We start from the raw sequence: 21947 nt of genomic DNA, 5'->3' as shown, positions 1-21947 counted from the left end.
TAATTCTGTCACTGAAGAACCCTACTGCCATTCATTACATTCTCCCTTAAATGTCGATACGGTGCCTTTTGTGATAAAGTATAATACCAAATGATCGTCAAAATATCATGTTGCCGATTGTACTTTAAATGTTTGTCTCAGAGCTAAGCTTTACACTATCGAGACCAGTTTAAACTGCCATCAAGAAATTTATGAGATAATATTATTTACTACCTAAGTTAATAGCAATCCATATACATAGTTTCTTAGAATACATAAATAAAATAATTAAAAGTTTATACTGAGAAAATTCGATCTACGTAGTTATAACAGATTTATGAAAACGTATTACACTAACAATTGAAATCAAATAAAAGTGAACATATGCAATAGGGTTTCCAATTCATGGATCCCGATCAGTGAGCATATTAATTAGGTATATAGAATTCCGAAAGCCAGTCCCCATAGAAAAAAAACTTTGATTTCGTTTATTACTTAATGGGGAACACGGCAATAAACACAAGAAAGACAAAGCTACTAAATGTCCTCAAATATTAGATAAACTGTAGTGTATATTATTATTATAGGGACGTATGTACTCAAATATTGAAAATAACATAATATTTAGCATACGTTTAAGTTAACGCATTTCTGCACACTCGATAATCGTATCTTCTTACAACCAGGTCTAGATGATAACGCGCGTCTTATCCATAACAAAAATACCGGGATTGAAAATGTTGAAAATCCGGGATTTCAGGTTAAGTTTTCAGTTTTTTTGTGACAAATAGCATACTGACTCTTTAGAGAATTAAAATACTACAACGTGAAGAGAGTAGTTGTTTCTATAAACAAAATATGTATAAATCTAAGTATAGAAATTGTGGTTTAATATATTTGGCAGAATAATGTGGTTTTTATCATGTTATGTTAACAAACAATATCAGTATCAATTTCCTTGATTGGTTTGCTAAGAAATGTTGTTTTTTGGTTGATATAAGAATTACCAGGCATAATTACATTTCATAATGATAATAAAGCTAGACGACTATTTTAAAACTTTCAGTAAAATTACTTAAATAGAGAAGAGCACGCATTTATTTTTTCAGGATTTTTAGCATCGCCAACAATTTGTATTATACACACTGATACCAATTAATTTTATAAATGGCTAAATCCTCCATCAAAAATCCTAAAATCGACAGAGTTAGAGAGATACTTATTGAAATTTTAATACCGTACCTAATAGTTATTACTTTGAAACGGGATACTCGCAGATATATCTCTACCTAACAATAAAATAATTGATTTTGCAGTAAATTCCACCCTTGCGTAGTTTGAAAAAAGACAACGTCCAATAGTGGATAAACCCTAAAAACTGCCGCTAAGGTGCGTATTCAAACCAAAATAAGCCTAGTATTAATAATAATTTGTAATCCAAACGTAAAGTCCTTAATTAATCAGTAAATTAACAAATAAAACCGTGTTTCATCCCTAGTACTGACATATTGACATTTAGCACCTACACGAACTTTCAGTTATGTTTTTATTAACTCCATTAAAATCTATGTTTTATATCTCGTGTATAAAGGAAAATATACCTAGTATTCAATTGCCCTGAATTCAAGGTTTTAATTAAAATCAAAACAAACCCTCCGATATAAGCTCCTTAATATCACTACTTAATTATTCAATTTCCCCCTTGTAACATACAAGAAAAATGTCGTCAACGACTAAATATAATATGCTTGGAGTTTAAGGGTGGACGTGCTCAGCGTGGGTCAAAATGGAGCTTTTTTCTATTTTCAAAGCATGATCCTGGACATTAATTAAACGTTGTAGATAATCTATTTATATAATTTTGAAGCCTTATTATCCTTTATATTTTTTTTAAACATTTGATGACTGCGTAAAGTATTTTTATTACATAAAATAGTATTCTTTTAAACCTCTCGCTCTAATGTTTTAGAATATAGTCATATTTCAGTACATAACTGTGCAGTGGTGTTAAGATTTTTTACGTTTATTAATTTTTAAACGCATTTATAAAACCATCAGTATAATTTATGTCGACATTATTGCAGTGAAATATTTACGATAAAAAAATAAGTTTTTTAACAACGTTTAAGGAATGTCCAGGATCATGCTTTGAAAATAGAACAAAAGCTCCATTTTGACCTACGCTGAGCATGTCCCCCCTTAACAAAAAACCGTTTTTTGCAGTATTGTCACCTATTTCAAGAACCCAGAATTGGAATCGAGAATCATAATGCCAAAATCTCTGGATTAATAATTCTGGCCGGGATTCCAGTCTCGTACGATACACCGAATGTTGTTAATAACTAAAAGAACATTTAGAAGTTTTATTTAAGTGCCTACTTAACTACACACAAATAATACTAAAGATTAATAGAATTATGAAAGGAAACACACGTATCCTTACACGAAAATAAAAGAACGAACGATACTTACTGATGTTTACACGTTTTTACAAGATGTAAATATTTTGATCACATCAAAGGAGCGTCTAAATTATTGCCAGTTAAATATTATAATTTCAGATAAAAATAAAAATATACAAAAATATTAAAAACGAGGTACTTTATCGACGTAAATATAAATATAATAACTTCAAAGACTATCGCTTCAATGTTATTAGGAATATGGTTGAGGGTTTTAATGAATACACAATAAATTTATAAAGATATGGAATATAATATTTATATTTCATTAAATCGGATGATTAGACGGTATTGTATTTTAAATGCATTCATGAAATCCTTCATATTATATGAAGATTGTGAAAAAGAAACTAACAAAAAGCCAAATAAATTGTCTCTTTTCGCTACAGCTTTACTTTGCTTTTTGTTTTGTATTTAATATTTCTAAATTTAACATTTTCCTGCTTTGAGTGTACGTTTCAGAATAGTGCACATAGCTTATGATTTCTTGATTTTTTCGATTCTCAAGAATATTTAGGTTTGAATCTAGATATTTCTCTTTACAATCTATTGTTTTTAAATATTTTCCGACTAGATTTCTGTTGTGTAACTCTTCCGGCCCAAAGTGTACCGGGAAATTTTAAGCAAAGTCTGTTTAGAATCAAACTCGATAGTCTTTTTAAGCTCTTCTGGCTAGCCAGATCATGAAAAATTACCCTTGTAATTTGATAAAAATTTTATAGACATACAGTATAACTCACTATAACGCATCGGTTAATTAATCAATAAATACACTGAATTTGTTTTCTGTTAGTTTGAGGAACTTTTTCGTAACACTATAAATAAAAATAATAGACTTTTGTATATAATGTATAAAATATTGTTAACCCTATGAAAAATCGGCGTCGATAAATAATATCGTAACGTGATACTAATTGGACAGTCGCGTTTCATAACATGGAGACATTTTGTTTTTGTTGCGCAAAAAAAGTTTTCGCTCGTACGTTGATGCTATTATTTTTCTATATATATGTATGTACATATTATATTATTATATCATGTAAACATGGAGTTTTTAGATTATATTTCCTGATAGCTGTAGTATGTCGTAGACCATCGGTATACAGTATCCAGGATACACTACCCCATATATTCCAGAAAATGGTTATAGATATACATCAGCTGAAAAAAAAATCGGTAAGAAACACTCTTATTTTGTAATGTATGAAGAGAGTTTGTTTTTAAGTATTTGCAATACAATCGAGCTTAAATATTGTGACCATATCGAAATTGGATAATATGATATAAAAAAAAAGAATTTCAACTTATACACATTATTTTTTTTTTTTATAAAAAATATTGTTTTTCTTTAAATAAATTTGAAAAAAAACATTAAAACTATGAATTCGTGAAAAATCTTTACTGTACATTAAAAAAAACGTAACTAAATAATTTTTAATAATAAACATGACCGTAAAAATATATATAGGTAATAATATGATGAGATCCATTAACAAATTCACATTTTGTATCATTTTTTTTTAATTGTAAGTATATTATTGATTTTAAATAAAAATATATTTTTTAGCTTCAGTTACGTAATCATTTATTAAAATACTATAAAATGAAAATTATCAAAAAAATGTCTCAAATTGTAAACTTCGTATTTCCCGCTAAGTGCCTGTAGTACATGGAATATTCGCCGTAAATTAGTTTTATTTTTTCTGGAAGGAAAATTATATATTCTTAAACCTTTTTAAAAACAAATTCAAAGCTTTGTTATGTTTTCTATGAGTAAATAGTTCTTTAATACAAAATTTAAATCCCATTAAAATCAAAATCATATACCTAGTATAATCCGTTTCTTTACAACTAATCAATAACAAATAAATTTAATACAGATATTTTTTTATGAACCTAAATTTTGCGCGCCTTATGATAATATTATTACACTCCGCGGTTTTAATTGTCGTCAAGTACCGACTTAAAGGAAACGCTGTATTTTTTTTTATTAAATTTATTTATTTAGTTAAATACGGAACAAAGGAAATGTTTCTTGGCGCTTTTTTATGTATCCCGAATAAGCCCGGAGGCTACAGAAAGTCCGTTTTGCGTTTTGCTTCATAAAGAGAGGACCGCGCGTAGAGGCTATCTACGAACACGCGGTCGACACCATCACAGCTTCCACAAAGCTACGCCGCGTTCTAAGGGCCGCCGCTACGGCAGATAAATCCATTACAATGAGCAGACTGAATAAGGGAATTAGCACTGGTATGTAAGTTTAAACTATGAATTACTTAAAGCCATTTTAAGGTCACGTCTCCGATAATATATTTGCGCATACAAACGACGTATAGCAATACAGCCACACAGTATTTGTGCGAACGAACGAACGATCTCAATGAAATAATTATCACGCAAATCAAAAGCAATATACTTGTTCATATTTTACAATATAATATTAAGAATAGAAAAAGTAAAATAAAGTATTCGCTTACTTACCTCTATTTTTTAGTACCTAATAGAGACCGATATCTACACAAGCTTTTGTTATTTAGAAAAAAATAATACTGTCAGCTAAGGATACTTGATGGAATTTGAATTTTAATTCAAATTGATTTTAAAACTTGTACTATTTCCATTTCAATCGATTTTAGCGACCCAGGTTTCAAAAAACTTGACCAGTGTGTATAAATATGATAATTTATGCCCAGTTATAAATATGAATGTAATTATTACCAATACGTTTTTCATTCTCTATTTTTAATGGAATAGTGTTTTAATAATATAAATAGGTCCATTTTACCTACTTACATAATATCATATTGATACCTCCACGTTTATACGTGAATGGAGGACCCCTTGAGGGTAAAGTACGAGCGAAGTTATGGATGTCACATTCATGTTTCTTGTAGTCCGCCAAGCCGGATTTCCCTCTGTCGCCGCTCGATCAGGTGGAATGCTCTGTACTTTTATTTGTTAGCGGAATAAATATACAAATTGCTAGATAGGGAGATTTGGGCTCAATCCCTCCGAAATCGCTGTAACTTTTATCTACCTGGCAAAAAGGTGACTTGGTTGACTCTTTAGGTAAAACCCAAGTAAAGGCCCAAGCGTCCTGCCGCAGGTGAGAACGACAGAGAGGGGTGAGCGTCCAGGGGTAGATCGAGAGGGACAGCGATAAGGATGGAACTGGGACGTAACCAATCTGGCGGGTAGTAAGCCCGAGTCCCCGATACGCGACGGACTTCGTGTCACGTTGATTCTTAAATTTTAATTGTCACAGCCTACGGCGCCCACCATTAATAAATTTAGGGCTGTTGAAAAAGTATAAACCGTGTAAAACTTAATATTGTGTATCTGTGTGTTGTGTACGTACCTTTTTTGTGAACTATAAGTTAAAAATAAAACTTTGTGCTACGAACAACGTGTGTTTCATTGTGAAGATCCACCATAATCAACTGTCAAGGCCTAACCTTACACTGAACGTGCTCTACCCAAACACAAAACCCAGCTTCAATTGACCGCCCTAAACAATTTAAATCACTGAGCTAGTCGAAGGGTGGAAGCTGGTCGTGTGACTTACACGAATCGACCGACAGCACGCTAACCAGGGCGTAATTGACGCCCGGTCGACCGGAGAGTCGAGCGCGGAGATCGGATCGGGCTGTGCGGCCCCAACTCCCCTCCCTACCCAGACTTCCGGGGTGTCAATATAATATTGTAATACCATCAGATTATTTAATATATGTTGAATTTAGTCACTTATTAAGTGATGTTGTTATACCTATACTAATTTAATTATAAAAAAGTTCTAGACAAGTTCTGTACTAATAAAAGCGAATCCCAAGCCACTAAAAACGATTCAAATGGAATAGTACAATATACCTATAAATCAAATCAAATCTTGATATTTCGTTTGATAGACACCTTAATAATTTAAATGAATTATTTAATTATTTTTAATTCAGTAATATTTTAAATATGTAAATTTCGACTACAATCCTTAAAGCTTACTAGTCAATAAAAATATATCATTTTTAAATAAAAATTTAATTAAGAAAACCTAATCATTTAACATTTTTTGATAATATTCTAATACAAATAAGTTATTTTCCCTCAAAATTGTAAATTATATAACATGTGAAAATCATCTTTGAGTTTTACCAATATTTTTTGTAAAATACACATGGTGTTCCATTGATTATTTCTACCTAAGTACTCGTATAATACATAAATAATAACAATTATTTACAAGTACATGCATTACATTTTTCGGCGCCACGTCCCAGGGTGACATTTTTCCCCCTCTACAGGTGTCCTCCACTGTACTCGCCAATCTACTCCAGTTCCCCGGCGTTTACGTCCTGTTTTAATTCTCCACTTCACCGGTTTGTCTCTATTTCCGTTCCGCTGGGTTACGCACCTGGTTAGGATGTTTTGTATCCTGTCGTCTGTCATTTTTTCAACATCATCGCAGTTTGTGGCTGACAGAATCTAGTAATGTTTTTCTTTTCACGTTGTCGAAATTATGGTTTGTCTTTTTTCTAGAAGCCCAGTTTCTAGTGTGCGTTCAAAGAAGCCACGCGAGATGTGCCACATGATTATTATATCGTCTAATACAACAATATGTAGTAGCTGATATTGTATGCAAGTTTTATGGAGTAAAATATTATAGTACCTATATTGATCTGTATGTTTTGTATGCAGTGATCTATGAGTTTCATTACGTGATAAATAAATAGCAGTTGGTATTCACCTGGTTGAGGTACCACCCTGAGGCCAATTAGCATGGCCTGGTTTACGTTAACAGATTCTCCTATTATCTATTACAGCATGCTGCCTTGCCTATATACCTGCGCGTAGTGGTTAGAATATTAGAAGTAGGGTTTTTCTGTTGAGGCACAGTATCTGCAGTCGATATACTCAGCATTTAAAATAAACGCACACCTAAAATCTGATATCAGGCACACTCAGATAATACAAAAGTAAAGGAAGTGGGTGACCTTCTGGTTGTGACTGTACAAGTTACAATTTTCGATTTTGGGAAAATATGGGATAAACTTAAACACGAGTTAAATAATATGTTATTTTCAATATTTACGTCTTTATATGAATTATAGTTTGTCAAGTAAACGAAATGCGTAGTCAATATTGGTAATATTTGAAGCCCGACAGTAATAAAGTCATAAATCAAAACTTACTTTAAAGTCTTGGTATATGGCGAGTGGCTTTCGCATTTCTATTCAATTAATCTGTATCGTGGGCACACTGTACTGAAATCATATACCCTATTTAGCAAGAGGGACCGAACAGAGTGAAATGTGCGCGATCTTGTGCTGGTATTGTGCTCCGATGCTGGAGAGTAACATGCTAAAGTAGGTAAGTACAAGTGACAATACGTCAATTATTTATTAAATGCATTGATTCATAAGCTGCATGAAAATCGATTATTAATACCTAAGAAATCTCGTAGAATTTCCGAATCAAAAGTAATAACTACACTTAAGGCTATACTTCAGCTGGGACACGGTCTAAAACGATCGTGACTACGCGACGATTGTGCAAACGACGCATGCAGAACAAAACATAATTTGTCATAAAAATTCAACATGCGTCCATTTAACGTTATGTTTATTGTTCTATTAGTAATAATAATAATATATTCATTGACATGTTTTCTTTGTCAAGTAAATGGGTAACGTTTTTTAGTCATCTTTACACGATTTAAGAATTAATTCCCCCGACGCCAACACAAAACAAATTTACGTGTTCACAGCTCGACTATCGCTCTCCGATTGGCAGCGAGTCCGAAATTTCGTCGCACCTATAGTTGAAAATTATTTGCCGTTTCACTGAAACATGCTCTTAATAAATATACAATAATAATTATTATATTCTTGATATATTTAGATACCTACAGATGTTATTATATTTTTGATTAACAAAACCATTCGTCTTTTTTATTTGTGTTTACGAATACACTGTTTAGTATATAAGCAGAACTTTTCAATAATCTGAAGGCAGTCATTGGTAATTTTCCTTAAAAAAACAGAATGATGATCAATCTTGTTGACGAAACATGCTGAAAAACACACAATTATTATCTAGCTACGTACTTAAGCGTCCTTGAGAATTATTTTTAGCACTCATTATATTATATATTATATATTATATAATGATAATATATTTTAAAATGGATAATTTGAGAGCTTCCCAGAAAGGCGTCAGTGTATACCTTTGCACTTTATATACACAACAGTAAAATGTTAAACTTAGCGATGGAACGTTGGTAATTAAATGTTTTCTTAATTAGAAAACGTGCCTAAAAATAAATTATGTACAAGTACACACATAATTCTTAATGTCAGTTGTATCTGCATGAATTAATTACAAGCTAGAAAAACTAATCTAGGTATCTAATTTGTGTATGTTTAATATATGAGTTAAAAATAGTAATTTAGCAAATTAGTATATGGGCGTTCACAGAGTGAAAAATCGTGTCTCTTAACAGACTTTTTTACGAGGAATGGTTGTCGACGTTTCGCCCAACCCATCCCTCTTGCGTTTTTGGATCAAAGACACATTGAAAAACGCATGCTTTTTATTTGTCAAATAGTAATAAGTACTAATCTTAAAATTTCTTCATTATCAATATAAACTTAGGGGTGTCTGTAATATTTTGTGAGTGAATTTGAAAACTGAAATTCAATACATTTATTACAATATATATATATATACAATTTTTAGTGATAATTTTTATTTTAAATAATTAATAATGTAGGATGTAGGTATCTAAAAACATTACACTCCGTGTAACTTTTTTTATCTAGATTTTTTTCTAATAATACTTTTAATATAATACTATTAAAAACGTTCTAACGATGGTCTAACATTGACAATTTGTATCGCAATCAATATTTTAAGATAGGCTGTTAAAAGTGTTGAATAAAATGTCAGACAATCAGATTAAATAAAAACAAAAATACGCTTTACCTTAAAAAATAATAATTATAACAATATTATAAAATCTTCGAGGTAATGCATTCACTGTTACGTTCGGCACTCTTGAGGTGTTCAGGGAACTAGGGGACATATTTTATATTCTAGAGAACATGTACCATGTATTTAGATTTTCATAAATATATCATATTAATTTTACATTGTTACTCATCATTAATTTATTTTACTATTTTTATTGTAATTACTGTGTATACTATTCAAAACGTACTTATACGTATTTTAAATATAAGGAATGTATGTATCTACACAACACATTCTTGACAAACTTTATTTCAATAACATGTTATAAGGAAGTGAGTAAATGTAAAGTAGAAAAACACATTATTATATGATGTTTCCGTGTGGAAAATATTCGCCTATTAATAGTCCTGTTTAAAAAAATATGTACTCTGTAAAAAATAATATTATAAAAAACGTAAATGTACATGACCTAGAAAATAAAAAAAAACTTTATAAATGAAATCATACGTAACATAAACCAACAATACGACTATACAATGGAAAATGTTATGTACATACCTAAATACAGGACTATTTAACTAAGCGTGGCATTTATATTATATATTATAATATATATAAAATTTTCCTTTAATACAGGCTCTGCTCGCTAAATGCTGAGGGGGGCAAAATCAAGCTGTGGAGAAACCTTCGAATGGACTAATCATTGGGTCCCGACGATTTAGAAGAAAATATAGAAAAAGAAAATTACCGATTTTAGTCCATAGTTGAGCACACGGGTCTCCATAAAGTGGACGTTGCCTTAAAGGAATTGATTATTAGCCGTTCTCTCAGTCCATTGAGTCCTTGCTCCCAGGACATTGAGAGAGTATGTTGATTTACCACATATACCACACGCGCTTGGAAGTCGTCATTTTGAAGCTCTTCGTGCCTTTTTTTCGATGCAAAATTAAAGCGAAAATTTTTTTATGTCTCCCTTTAAATTAAAACAATCTTCATTATCTAGGCTGTTTTCCGATCAACATTAAAACTTCCGACCAAAACCTTATCAACAACTATATATTGCAAAAACGTATGATTTTCAAAATAAAGGATCCAACTGAGTTTTTAGAGCCGAAGTCGCATTACTAGCTGCCTGGGGGTGAATACGGCACACGGATTGGACACACCTGCTTTAATACATATTATATCAACATAATATAATATCTGTAGGATAAACGATAATAGTTATACATGTAAAACGCTAACCTTATTATTATATACTATATAGGTAATGTGTGTAATTCTGTAGTTCTGGCATGTTAACACGAAAATGTTAAAGTTTTTTTTGTTAATTCTACAATATCTGAGTTATTTATGTTGACAGATGTTTCAGGCTATAAACCCGTCTTCGGAACAGTTGAACGGTTATATTCGGAAATAGCTGTCAACATAAATAACTTTGCAAATTGTAGAATTATAAGAATTGTAGCTACAGTATATTGTATTATTTATATTGCAGTATCTTACCTTCCATTGAATAGAGTGGAACCATTGATCTCTGGTATAAGCGTTTTTCGCCTGAAATCAGAAAAAAGGAAATAAGCAATGATTTTTTTGAATACATAAACATTTCAGACCCTTTGATCACGAAAAAAAAATATTGATAGGATATTAATATTATGAATTACTTATCAAAATAATTATTATACCTTTAGAATGTCGATAATACTCAAAACGTTGTTCAGATATCAGGGAAATTTTATTAACTGCGAGAAACCGAGTTTCCTGACCCGGAAGGGTTTCTAATATATATATTTTTAATTCCATCTACTGTGTAGGTTAATATTTCAAAAAGGAGAGGAATCAAATTATTGAATATTTTCTGTTTAAATACGCAAAAAAAACTGTATTTAATCTATCTATACAATTTCAATAGCAGAAATGCTGTTGTGAAAATATTATATTTCCTCGTTTTGTATATTTCCTTATTTTTAATTGCAAGACTGGTATAAATAGATTTGTAGAAATGAAAATGTTCTCATTCGTATTATATTAAATATCACATAATAAATAATAACTAATTGTCATTTTATTTTTATTGGTTTATCATTTCATTTCAGCCAGTAATTTCCTTGTTATGTTCACTCTTCTCGGTCCTTAGTCTTTCACCAAACTCGATCCAGTGGACTCTTAATCGACCTGTTCATCTTATCAGAGGCGAAGACTCCTTAATGAGCAATTATTTAGAGCCTACATTAATAAAAATAAAATGTTTTATTACGTTATATTATTATGTCGCAATATATCTACCTACGAATACTATGCGTTGGATATTTACCAATACACATGCGTTCAAAGGTTGTAATAATCCATGCGTTTATATAGAATTTTATCGTGACATCTATCGGCAAATTATACTAGAGTTCGATGGCTTTTCAAGCAAATAATTAAAAATTAGATCCACTTCAAAAAAGTTTCTTCTATGTCGTTAAATCATAATATATAATTTGAGATATTTTCAATAAAATTTAAAAATTAACCGACACATCTATTGTATTAATTCTACGATAAATTTCTACGTTAAAAATAAATTATTGTATCTAGTGGTAACATTGTACCTAACCGATGTTTTTAATTTTAAATCGTACATGTTCAAACACGCGCGTTACCATGATCTTACTCCCTACTTCATTTATCGTTTGTTAATTTATGGCTACGGCCGTATGTTGTAGCTTAACCACTGGGAAATGCCAATAGAAATGGCGTATTTCAAAAAATTTCTATCTTATTCTTAGGTAAATAATTATTATAAAGCAATCATTATTCGTAGGATGTTTATCACATTTGAATGGTCGAAAACATAGCTTATAATCAGTATCTTTAGAATTATCTTCAAATGTGTTAATCGTGCCCATTTTTTGAATAATAAAATGCCTAATTCTTGTCGAATTTGGGATCACAAAGATTATAAAATATAATTTTTTATCATAATTATGTCACTATATAATGTTAACATGAATTTTGCTAATAGTTTTTTTAAATGCGTTTAAAAATTAATAAAGCTAAAAAATCTTAAGACCACTGCACATGGATGTACTGAAATATGACTATATTCTAAAACATTAGAGCGAGAGGTTTAAAAGAATACTATTTTATGTAATAAAAATACTTTGTGCAGTCATCATCAACTGTTTAAAATAAATATAAAGGATAATACGGCTTCAAAATTATATAAATAGATCATCTACAACGTTTAAGGAATATCCAGGGTTATGCTCTGAAAATTCCATAAAAGCTTCATTTTGACCTACGCTGAGCATGTGGGACGTTAACGTTTCGCTATACTGTACATGAGGTATCTTATACTATAGTTTGAGTTTTTTTAGTGACGACATAACGTAAAACATATTATATGGTTATTTTAGAGAATTACATTTTAGAGTAATCGCAGAAAATAAATCTCAAAGTACTGATGTTTATTTCAAATGAATGTACAAATATTTTGACGATGATTTAATGATTAGACTTCATTTGAATTTGATATATTTAAGGCCTAACTCTATAGCATACAATTTTCTTCGAGGAAATTATATATACTACAGTTAAGTATAGGCATTACCACGAAAGACCCGGTATAATGATGTTATTATTATTGGGATATAATTTAAAAGCAATTGCTTCTCATATAAATTGTACCTATTGAATACAAGTTGTAAGCACGTGACGATATTAACCAGACATGTCCAACTTCAACTTGGCTGTGATCTATGATCCAATATCAAAAATCGCAGTGATCTACCACACCCTCTCGTTGTCATTCTTCAACTTGAGCACACGAATATATATTTGACTTGGAATACCGTGGCATTGAAAATTAAACAGAAATTCTTGTTTGTCACCATTACAAAGTAAAACTGAATTTTCCATTCGTCGCGAAAATGATGCTTCATACTTTTGTACACATTATCAAACTATTCTGCTATGTGAAAAGATCCTAAAGGAAAACTACGTTTCAATTTAAAGCGCTCTCGTCTTATATTTCTATCACTTCTGCGGTAGGCCATGAATGATGCATTTTGAATCAAGTGATACGACGAGGTCACGATTAATTGGAAAACGACTTTCAAGTAAATTTGTCAAGGAAACATATTAAATAAGTAATTCTTATTCTTTAAAATCTCAATGAAATTATATAATATTACTACAACTGAATGTAGGTACACGTTATTTTACATTTTCAGGACTCCTATGGCCATATGGTCCGATCAACCAAAATTTATCTCGCATCGATTGGACATGCCTGATATAAACTATACCTACACACACTTATTCTGCCAAAATTTGTTGAGTGTTTACACTGATTACAACCAAAATAGATACATAATGATGCTGACACACATTTCACTGTCAGTAAAACGTAATATTTTTGATTGAAAATTGATAAATGAAGGCAGAGCAGTTAATTAGTTATATGTAACTTATATATATATATAAAATATAACTATTTGTATTCAATACGTAATACAAAAGGTTTAAAATGCAGCATTTCTTATTGAACATACATAATTTAGAACAACGTAGAAACATACATAATATTATTTTAAAAAATGTTGAAAAATTGGCTAACAACTATGTGTCAGATATATTATCAAATGTCGGAATACGAGAAAGAGGAAGTATTAATTTCGAAAATCCTAAAAATAAATACGTTTATTACCAAAGTTATTAGCTATTTACGTATTTAGTGCACAGTTTTACAGTTGACTGTAGAATTACTTTATGATGTTAACTGTCAAATTCGGAGGAGAGACATTGTACCAATTAAAACGATCCCGGCTGGCTTTGTCTCCTTTAATAGGATATTCTCGACTGTTCTGTGGGAACCAAGTTATGTCAGCACATAAATCCATGATATATGAACTGATCTCAAATATATTATTCAATTATTTTAATGTACATTTTCACATGTTGTCAGCAGTATCAATTATCGCTTACTCTATGAGAACACTGACGGCGAAAATAATATTGTTTATTCATTTCCTTAACATACAATTTCACACGCATCCAGTTACTAATAAGAACGATTACTTCAATTAATCAATGAATATTTATAATTTTTAAATATGCATTTCTCACGCAGTCAGTCAATACCCAATAAAGTGGTTGACGGAAATTCATGGGATATTTATTGTCAGCATTATTCGACTGTGAGGGCTTCGATAATTTATTGCTCATCACAATTGAATGGAGATGTAACTCTGTATCACCGCGCCTCGGGCTGAATATCTTACTCCGCTTTTATCTTGCGGTATTGTGTGTATAACTGTCACTCCTGTACTTATATCACTATACTTGTGTAAACCAGTAAATACACTCGCAATCTCAATCCCCACTATAAGTTTTCTCATCATCATCATCCACAATTATCTACAAAAACCTTGCATCACAAAGATCTATAACCATAGTGAGGCAGGTGAAACCGATCCCGATTGTTATAAAATGTTGTGGGATAAGTAGTGCATATTGTGTTTTATTTGAATTAATAATTTAATAGTGGAATGAGGTCTGAATATAAGGACTAAACACGAAAGTCATAATAACTATGTAATTAATCGTAATTGAGATATCGACCAGCCTCTTTTGGTACAGTTAAATATTATTATAATATGTATATTCAATAATATAATATATCACCACGGAATACTAAAATTTTGTCATAAATCCAGGTAACCTTAATTTATTACGTTGACATAATGATAGATTCGTATTTTTTTCTACTTCGTAGATTTTTTGATTTTGATTTGATTTTCAAAATTAAATTATCATAATAAAATTATTTTTTATTCAATTAAAAGGTAATACAGAAATTTTAATAACATCCTGGTAACTAGTATTTTAGGGCATCGTAAAAAAGTGAATGTTATAATAAATCCAAGTTAATTTTTAAGATATAAAAAAGTATGCAACTCCTGTATAGAATCACTGAATAAAAATATTGATACATTTAATAAATTGACTCCTTATAATAACAATAATAATAAATAGCAAAGTAAAATAAAGTATTATTTCGTCAGATTTTACACCTGTGGGTCTATTCTATACACAAGGCGGCTGGCTATCGGCGTCTATCGAGGATAGTTTAGCATATTTATTTAGTAAGGTATTATAATTGTTACAATAAGTTAGTAGTTCATAAGTCTAAACTGTACACCTTGCTCTAAAAATAAACACAGCCAAAAGATGGGCTGTTAAAACATTGCACTTTTTGACAGATTAGTTTAGAGTGTTTAGACGGTTAACTTATTGTAACAATTAACCGCCTTAATACATAAATATGATAAACTACCCTCGATAGCCGCCTTGCGTATAGAATAGACCCACAGGTCTATCAAATGAAATAACGAAATTTGATATTGGTTTGGAGGTTTAATTTTAAGAAATGAAAGTTAATACAAGCGAATCCTTACATAGTTTTACATATTTTCTACTTTTATGATATGAGCATCGTAAAATAGGAACACTTTAATTTATAAATATTTTTTCATTTTCTTGATTTCATTCATTCAGATCGTTATTGATTGTAGAGTCCCATACAATATTATTGTATGCAATTGTGCTATAGGAGATAGGTACGACCCTATTACATAAACAATACTTTTGATTTTGAGTTTTTTTTACTAAATAAAAGAATCTGTATAATATATTATGATAGGTACGATAAATAAATATTTACTTATATATTATTTACTATTTTGACATTAAGGTCTAAAATAGTTTTTTTATAACTAATTATTATCTAGATCAGTAATTCTCAACATTTATTGATTGAAAGAACCCTTGCGATATTGGTTTAAAAAAACTCAGGGGACTCCTAACTGGCTGCCATATATTATTTTTGACAGCGGTGAAAAATATGACAGACAAGCTATATTTTTTAGAGATCAAGTTGTTCAATAATCACCATCACGCCAATATCTAACTAAAGTTAGAAAGTTATTATAGAAAGTTAATAAGAATAAAATTAAAGAAAGTTATTATAAATTGCATTGCGTAAAACTCAATTTAAAAAAAAGGTTACTCTTTATGTCAAGAACATGGTTGGAAATTACTGCTTTAGATTACGCATACCTATAAAGTTTTCATAGGAAAGTTTCACAATATACAGATCACTGGCGAAGGGTGGAGGTAGGCTGTTATGATCCGACATAAATAGTGCGCACTAAACTTTATCAGTCATAAGTATGTGTTGTCATTGAACTAGGAGCTAGGTAATACTACAATATGCAGATAGTTTTGGTTAGTTTGAACAAAATAATTAAGCCCTGCGTAAACCAAGCTATAATTGAACGTAGTTGTGCAGAATGTAGCCAGTCCACAATAATGTCGAGCTGAGATACTGGCACTTATCTCAGCATAATAACAACATGTTTATTAAAATGTCAAATTGTAAATAGTATTTTATTTCAAGAATATTTTTTTTGCGGCTTGGCTAATTTCAGCAGAACGTAGAGAAAACCTTCTCGCATTTGATCTATATCATATTTTTTATTTGTTGTGGACTGGCTACTTTCTGCATAACTATGTCAAATTGATAATATGTAGTCAAAAAATAGTTAACTATCTTTAAAATATCTAAAATTATGCCATTAAATCATCCATAGTTATGAATATGTTATAGATAGAAGAAAATTTTTCATCTCTTATGGTTTGTTTTATGTAGAGCTTGATGAATTTAAAAAAAAAATAACGAACACCATCTATAATATGTATTTTTAATTCAACGAATACAAATAAGTATGACTGAAAAGTTTGCACTATTTTTATCGGATCGCCCAAAGTACACCTAAACTATTATGGTTTGGTTTAGGCAGGGTGTAATCGATTTTTAAAAAAACTAACAGAACTATCGACAAATTTTAAGTCTTGGTTCAATGAAAAAAAATACATAGGTATGGCTGACAAAATTTACTGTCCACTATTTATGTCGGATCTTAACAGCCTACCTCCACCCTTCGCCACTGATATAGATATATTATATTATGACGACTGTTAATTTAAAATAATGCGAGCGTCAATGTTTGAAAAGTATATCTGAAAGTTTCTCACCTGCAGCAGAAGCGATCCATCCGGAACGAGAATCCTTAAACAATATTTGTGCTTAGCATCCCACCTGGCGATGGAGTAAACTTCTTCCATAGAAGAGTAGGCGAGCGGTGTTTCCAGGAATCCCACGAGCTGCAAACAAATGGAAAATACACTTCAAAATCCAGTCTCTCGTTACAATTTCCGAGGAAGTTCGGATATCTCCGAGCTATGGGAGGCTCAAAGGAGGAATAGGTACATGTCAGCTTTGACTATATAAGACGAACACGATCGGGGTAGGTAAACAGATGAAAATTAAATTACAAACATCCCTCTAGGGGAAATTGATATAATGTTCCGCATCGAATGAATGATAATAAATACCAATTAATATAAGCTTTTTCTACCTATTCAATTAATATATTTCCCGAATATTATTAATAATATTATCAAACTGTTTTTGTACTTTATTTACAAGGATATTTAAAAGCCAATTTAGTCTGCTGTAATATTAACCATCAAAAGTAAAATTAGCAACTACATTGTTATATTTTAATAAATTCTTAAAACGTTTTATTATTAATTTAGTGTTTTTCCATCTTCTTAGAAAATAATAATGTAATTTCAATTCCGACGTTTCGAAAAATTTTAAAAAGAAAGTAAATCACTATGTTCGTTCATACTTGAAGAATATGGGTCTACGAAGGATATTTTTTATAATGAATAAGTGGGTACTTATTATTCAAATATACACGATCAAAATATACACGTAGTTCATTTACGTGCATTTGAATCAGAGGATTTGTATCTTACTGTCAAATTCCAATTGCGACAACCTACGAGATTGTTTAATGCGTTCCCTAAAGACGCTGATCAGTAACGAGAAAGTTTTCTTTTCACGGGGAACCTTTTTTATCAGGCGCATTTATATAATATACGTTTCACATAATTATCCAAACTGATTATTTTACAAAACAATAAAACATTATTCATTCTTCCAAATATACTTATACGTATATATAAATATACGCAGAAAATAGTCATGTGAGTCGATGGCTGCTTACCACTAACGCATACATTTTCATTGCTATCCTATTTATTTTATCTTTCAAATTTCATTGTTCTTAGCGACCATTTTTAATAATACATTGTTTGCTTACCAATGTTGTTCTTTGCATTGATTAACGTTGATAATGTAAAGTTTTTGTGGGTATTGGAATTTGGTACATAGTATTTTGTAGCGTCTTTATTTATTTTAAAAACTAATGAGATAGTTATTGTTATAAATATTTTTATATTTCTCACAATAATTATAATGTGTACTATATCACCTATGTTGCTTTCGGGTTGGTCGTCTGGGTGATATTATGTATGACATGTTTATGTAAATGAATAAATACATAATATTATTCATTCCTATCTCCGCAAAGTAACAATATCTCATTGATACATACTTAATGAATATAGTATTAAAACTACTTACAGTACATAGTTATATACATATTAAATAATCCATCAAATTTGTGTACCGACTATTGTATAGGTACTTATGCTTTAAATACATATTGCATGTTAAATTATTATATGGCGACTGCTATACTTATTAAAAAAATACTGAAAATAGAAACGTTGCATAATGTGGATACATAAAAAGCTTTTAAAAGCCATTTTCACGAGGGAGGCGCAATGCCCTTTATGTAGGTCATTCAAATAACTTATACAATAATGAGACAGAGAAGCAAGATTAATATTTTTTCATCCAGTTTATAGGAGAATATAAACGGGGAAAATACACAATTTTAATTTTATTACTCAAAAATGATTAACAACGTGGTATTAAAATAATGTTACCAACAAACGAAAGTACGTCAGAATAAATTACACGGATGCGTCATCATAAAAGTAATTAATTCACAGCAAAAATTAAATTAGCAGACTATTTAATTGCTTTGGTCTATAGTCAAATTAATTAACGATTGACGTCATTTGATTAAATACTAATTTTAGCGGACACTTCCATTGAGCAAGAATTATTTCGGACAGATCCTAAAAATAATAAGTAGGTATATATTAATTAATTAGGAAAAATCTAGACAGAGATTATGGAGGATGGTTGTGCAGTCGGAAATGAACCAAAATGGACTGTTGCGTCATTCTAACTAAAAACAGTCTGTAGGTACTAATTTAAGCAAATTGTTTTGTTAATTGAATTTTAGGTAATGAAATGTCATTTTTATTAAGTACTAAATTATTCCACGTGATCATGACGAGATCCATTGAAAATTGGAAAAGCGAATCAGTGCAGAGCTGTGGAAGTAATATTTTATTCAATGTTTAGGTTCATTTAAGATCAGGTTAAAATAAAATAGAAATAGAGACGTTGTACCTAATGATATCTTTTTAAGAATACAACAGGAAAGATTTTGAATTTAGAATACAATATTGGTTTTCAAACAACGTGCTAGTACTCCTTAGATACATGAATAGATTTTACCGATGTATTATCACTTCCGGTCGAATTTGAGTGGGATAAATGTATAGGGACTTCCCTCCCTCCCGACTGTTTGGGCGTCCGTAGACATCGTCTGTGGCTTGTAGTCTTCGGAACGATAAAAGGTGATGGTTTGAAGAAAACAGCGAGGTTTATTGCTGAATACAATTACGGTTGTTACATTTTGAATGAAATTATAATTATAAAAATAAGCAAGGGACGGACCGTGCTAACATTTTGAATGGCCGGGGGTGTCTGATAATATGCTTCACAAAATTTCTCTCGAAAAATCTAGCAGCATCTGGCTGCCACGTGTGATCAAAAGTATAATATGAATATTAGAAAAATATCTATTAGAGCATTGATCTACTAACAATACCTGCCGGTAAAGGACATCTGATATTTCCTTCCTAAGACCGGCGTAGAAACATATTTACTGATTATTATTAGTTTTAAATATTAAGTAAGAATGACTATTATTTAAAAATGATAAGTATTAATTAAGTTGTCAAAGGGTGGCTATAAAATGTTACGTGCTAGAAATTGATCCGTTCGCAATCGACCCTGCTCATACTAATACGAGTCAGCCCGAAAATGGTTCCTGCCTCTATAGGTATCCAGAGGAGACCTCCCCCAAATGGTCAAATTTGGGGGGGGGGTGATAGTATCCTAATTTTGACGATGAATAGCACTACAATCGAAATTCACAGTTAAGTACCACGGATTGACGCACGGAATTGCAGTAACTATCATACGCAATACGCATACCAATAATGTAAATATTTATAGGACGGTTGGAAAAACTGCACAATCCGTACTCAGTCAAAACTTTTGCACGCCACAGTTTGGGAAATACTGATTTAAATCACTAATATTTAGGTAAAACACAAATAAACTGTACTTACAAAGTATCTTTTTTAAGTCTGGATAGATAGGTACAGAAGAGATGTGTTCATTTGAGATCAAAGCAATGCGTGTATATACATCGTTATAAATTGCAAAGTAGACACCTAATAAACGAGCGCATATTCAGACAAAAAAATATAATCTGAGGTCAAATTGGTTCCAATTTGCGTCAGTACATCAGCAGTTACGTTTTTATAACACCGAAAAAATGTTCAAATAATTATAGGTAATTTTATTAAATATATAAGTACAGTTTACATATTATATGTCTGGCACTTATAAGTTTTAGTCTGATAATAAAAAATATAGCACATAATTACGGGTCATTATACAATTAGAACAAGAAAAATCTGGTTTGAATGATAACATAACATCATTATTAACAAAGTGTTATAAGTTATAACAACATAACATAACAATTACTTTATGTTATAAAACTTATAAAGGTACAAATAATGTATATACTACACTAGCTGAATAAGTATATAGTAGATAAGCCGTGTGTATGAATATATTATATTATGTTGTATGCGTAGGTAACAGTGACGCAAAGCTGGGAAGAGTGGAGCAACGGCAATTATATGATAATCTAAAAAAGAATTTATAAAATGTATGTTTTATCAATTCGTATTCACCATTTATAAGACTTTACCACATAGGAGTATAGGACTTTTTTAGCTATTCATTTTCACATAAGTACTTACTTAGGTATTATTTTATCCCTCGCCTATTCTAGAACCATTATATCTAGGCTGACTTTAGCGAGGGTCAGGGATGTCGATATATACATGAAAATGCCGTAGACCCGCCAAAGACATTTGCAACCATGATATAACTGTAAGGCTACAGTAGCACTATTATACCTACTTATAATATTGTTAAAACAGAAACATAAAATTTAGATAATTATACTTAATAAATATTAATATGTTTTGTAGACGATATTGTTGTATTTGCAAACGACCCAGAAAACATTCAAAACAGGATACAGGAGCTTGCATATGAAAGTCGCAAAGAAGGATTAAAGATAAATGTATCAAAGACAAAAGTAATGATAATTTATGAATTTATTCTTTATTGATAAT

At 30.7% G+C, this 21947-nt stretch overlaps 1 protein-coding gene across 4 annotated transcripts in view; it reads right to left on the bottom strand.

The window, feature by feature from the left end:
* The window catches only part of LOC147072304 (C-Maf-inducing protein-like), a 232511-nt gene that overhangs the window by 50199 nt on the left and 160365 nt on the right, over positions 1 to 21947 (bottom strand). For all 4 annotated transcript variants that reach the window (XM_085946287.1, XM_085946284.1, XM_085946285.1 and 1 more), the window contains exons 4-5: positions 17490 to 17618; positions 10911 to 10961 (exon numbers count right to left, since the gene is read on the bottom strand). In XM_085946287.1, the coding sequence (XP_085802413.1) occupies positions 10911 to 10961; positions 17490 to 17618 (180 nt within the window). The remainder of the gene's footprint in view (positions 1 to 10910; positions 10962 to 17489; positions 17619 to 21947) is intronic.

Source organism: Rhyacophila brunnea, unplaced genomic scaffold, assembly GCF_057557595.1.
Source record: "Rhyacophila brunnea isolate RB1 unplaced genomic scaffold, BYU_Rbru_1.0 scaffold_2, whole genome shotgun sequence".
In the NCBI taxonomy this organism is placed as follows: Eukaryota; Metazoa; Arthropoda; class Insecta; order Trichoptera; family Rhyacophilidae; genus Rhyacophila; species Rhyacophila brunnea.
The sequence above is the reverse complement of the archived record's forward strand: the minus strand, read 5'-3'. Positions and strand labels throughout refer to the sequence as shown.